General features: G+C 47.2%; 1 protein-coding gene across 1 annotated transcript in view; it reads left to right on the forward strand.

The window, feature by feature from the left end:
• The first annotated feature begins 1162 nt into the window (after positions 1–1162).
• Positions 1163–2782, forward strand: part of LOC110313966 (uncharacterized protein DDB_G0271670-like) — a 6730-nt gene continuing 5110 nt past the window's right edge. The window contains exon 1 of the mRNA XM_021188442.1: positions 1163–1179. Coding sequence (XP_021044101.1) covers positions 1163–1179 — 17 coding nt within the window. The remainder of the gene's footprint in view (positions 1180–2782) is intronic.

Raw genomic sequence — 2782 nt, forward strand, 5'->3', positions numbered from 1 at the left:
AGCCAGCCAACCAACCAACCAGCCAGCCAGCCAGCCAACCAACCAACCAATCAGCCAGCCAACCAGCCAGCCAGCCAACCAACCAACCAGCCAACCAACCAACCAACCAGCCAGCCAGCCAACCAAGCAGAAAAAGCTCTCAATGCCCACAAATAATAGAGGAGTCCTCCTCATCATGTGGATGCATTTGGAAATGAGCATTTCCAATTGCCCCAATTGGAAAGGGGGCAATAAATCTGGTACTGCCCCAGCTTACAGAGTGACTCCAGCATCACTGGAGACCCAAGAGTGCACCCAGCTACACCAACGCAGAGTCTCAGCCTGCCGAAGCTGAGAAAAGATAAACACTGACTTTCAGTTTCCACACTTGGAATGGTTGTCACACAGATCTGTAGACCCCTCACAGGGTGGGGACCATATCTACTGATTACTCACTCTGAAAAGTTTTGGAAAAACTGGGAATTCTCTAAGAAATTACCACCTTTTAAAAAGGTGATTTTTAAAATATTTTTGTTTCATCTGTCCATCTGTCTGTCTGTCCATCCATCCATCCATCCATCCTGTTGGTGTGTGTGTACCCTGTGAGGGCTGTGAGCATGGAGGACAGAGGTTTCAGATACCCAGAATCTGAGCTGTTGCAAGCAGCTGCGAGTCATGTGACTTGGGAAAACAACCTATTTTCAGGATGTTTAGTTACACGGGACCATCCTGACACTCAAGAGACACAGTCACCAGGATGTAACTGTAGTTTGCTCAATTTCCTCACTTCAAACCCTTCATCTGTTAAGACATTTTGTTCTTTATGACAAGACCTGAGGATTTCATGGTACCTTGCCAGGCTGTTTAATCAGGAATCTGCTTGGAGATGTCCCTTAGGACTTCTGTGCTGGCTAAGGTTCTGTGTCAACTTAACACAGGCTAGAGTCATTTCAGAAGAGGGGACCTCAGTTGAGAAAAATTCCCACAAGATTGGTCAAGGCTGCAGCACATTTTCTTGATTGATGATGGATGTGGGAGGGCCCATCCCACCCCTGGGCAGGTGGTCCCGGATGGCATAAGAAAGCCGCCTGGGCAAGCCAGGAGGAGCAAGCCTGTAACACGTTCCTCCGTGGGCTCTGCATTGGTTCCTGCCTCTAGGAACCTCCTGCTCCGACTTCTCTGGATGATGGACTACAAGTTGTAAGATGAAATAAACCCTTTCTTCCCCAAGTTGTTTTTGGTGATGGGGTTTTACCACAGCAGAAGAACACTAACTAACGCAAACAGCCCTCTCTGTCAGCGGCACCATTTGTCTCTCTTCTTACCCTGTGGTTGGTCGGCCAGCAGGGCTATCCCAGTAGTGCGGTTCTAGTTGACAATCTGCCTTCGTGCAGCGGAGGCAGCAATACTTCTTCCTGGTCCCTCCAACTTCCTGCTTTTCCTCCTCCTTGAGATGATCTATCCTGGGTCTGCCCAGGTTCTGCTGCCTTGGCCCCACTCATGGGCAGGTCTGCAACAGCTGCCACAGTATTTCTCCTGTGAGCCTCAGCTTGTAGTTCCAGATTCACTCGCCAGGGCTTGGGGGAAGACCATTATGGGTCTGCCATCTTTCTCTGCATTGCGTTGCCATTTTGCCCGTGTTCTTGGTGATGTCAGTTGTGGCATCACTGGAGCTGTGGACTCAGGGTGTCTCTTTGGGCTTCCTGCGACTGTGGGTGCTGGCGCTGTGCTGGTGGTGTGTCGAGATGCCAGCTGAAGAGCTGGGGGCACAGAGTGGCTGAGTACCATTGTAGGGAGACCTGCTGCTCAAGGCCGTGCACAGCAGCGTCACCTCCAGACTCCTGGTTGGGAGATAGCTGTTTGGGTTCCCTTATACTTCTCTGACCTTCCCTCACAGAACGGTCCTCTAACTCCATAGCACGCTTACCCTGGAATGCACCCTCTCACCTTTTCCCTTCTGTGTAACTTCTATGGGACAAGTTTAGGTTTTGCTCTCTCTGCATAGTCCTTCCTAGGCCCAGGCTCCCCTTGTTTTGCACTGTCCCAGGCCAGTGCCCCTCTCCCGGGCTCACTTTAAGGCAAACCATCTGTCAGAATAAAGCCATAACTCTACTCATCTGTGGAGAGAACCCACTCCTTACAGACCCTACCATGGCCTTACTAGTTTCTTTGTCCATCGACTGCCCTCCCTTTCAACTTCCTCTTTCCTAAGCTTTCCTGACTTTCTGACCACACAGCTCTGCTCTTCTTTTCCATGATGTTTATAGAACATGATTTTAATACTTTCAACTGTTAATATTCAACAAACAGAATAATTATTTTAAGACATATATCTCCCTTTTCATTTCTGATTTTATCTGGATACTGTCTTTGTGTCCGCTGGATAGGGGTTTATCTATCTTGTTGATTTTCTCAAAGAACCAGTTCCTGGTTTTGTTGATTCTTTGTATAGTTCTTTTTGTTTCTATTTGGTTGATTTCAGTCCTGAGTTTGATTATTTCCTGCCATCTACTCCTCTTGGGTGTATTTGCTTCTTTTTGTTCTAGAGCTTTCAGCTGCTAGTGTAAGCTCTCTTCAGTTTCTTTTTGGAGGCACTTGGAGCTATGAATTTTCCTCTTACCACTGCTTTCATTGTGTCCCATAAGTTTTGGTATGATGTGCCTTCATTTTCATTAAATTCTAAAAAGCCTTTAATTTCTATATTTCTTCCTTGACCAAGTTATCATTGAGTAGAGCATTGTTCAGCTTCCATGTGTATGTGTGCTTTCCATCATTTTTGTTGGTATTTAAGACCAGCCTTAGT

This window comes from Mus pahari, chromosome 2 (assembly GCF_900095145.1).
Source record: "Mus pahari chromosome 2, PAHARI_EIJ_v1.1, whole genome shotgun sequence".
NCBI lineage: Eukaryota > Metazoa > Chordata > Mammalia > Rodentia > Muridae > Mus > Mus pahari.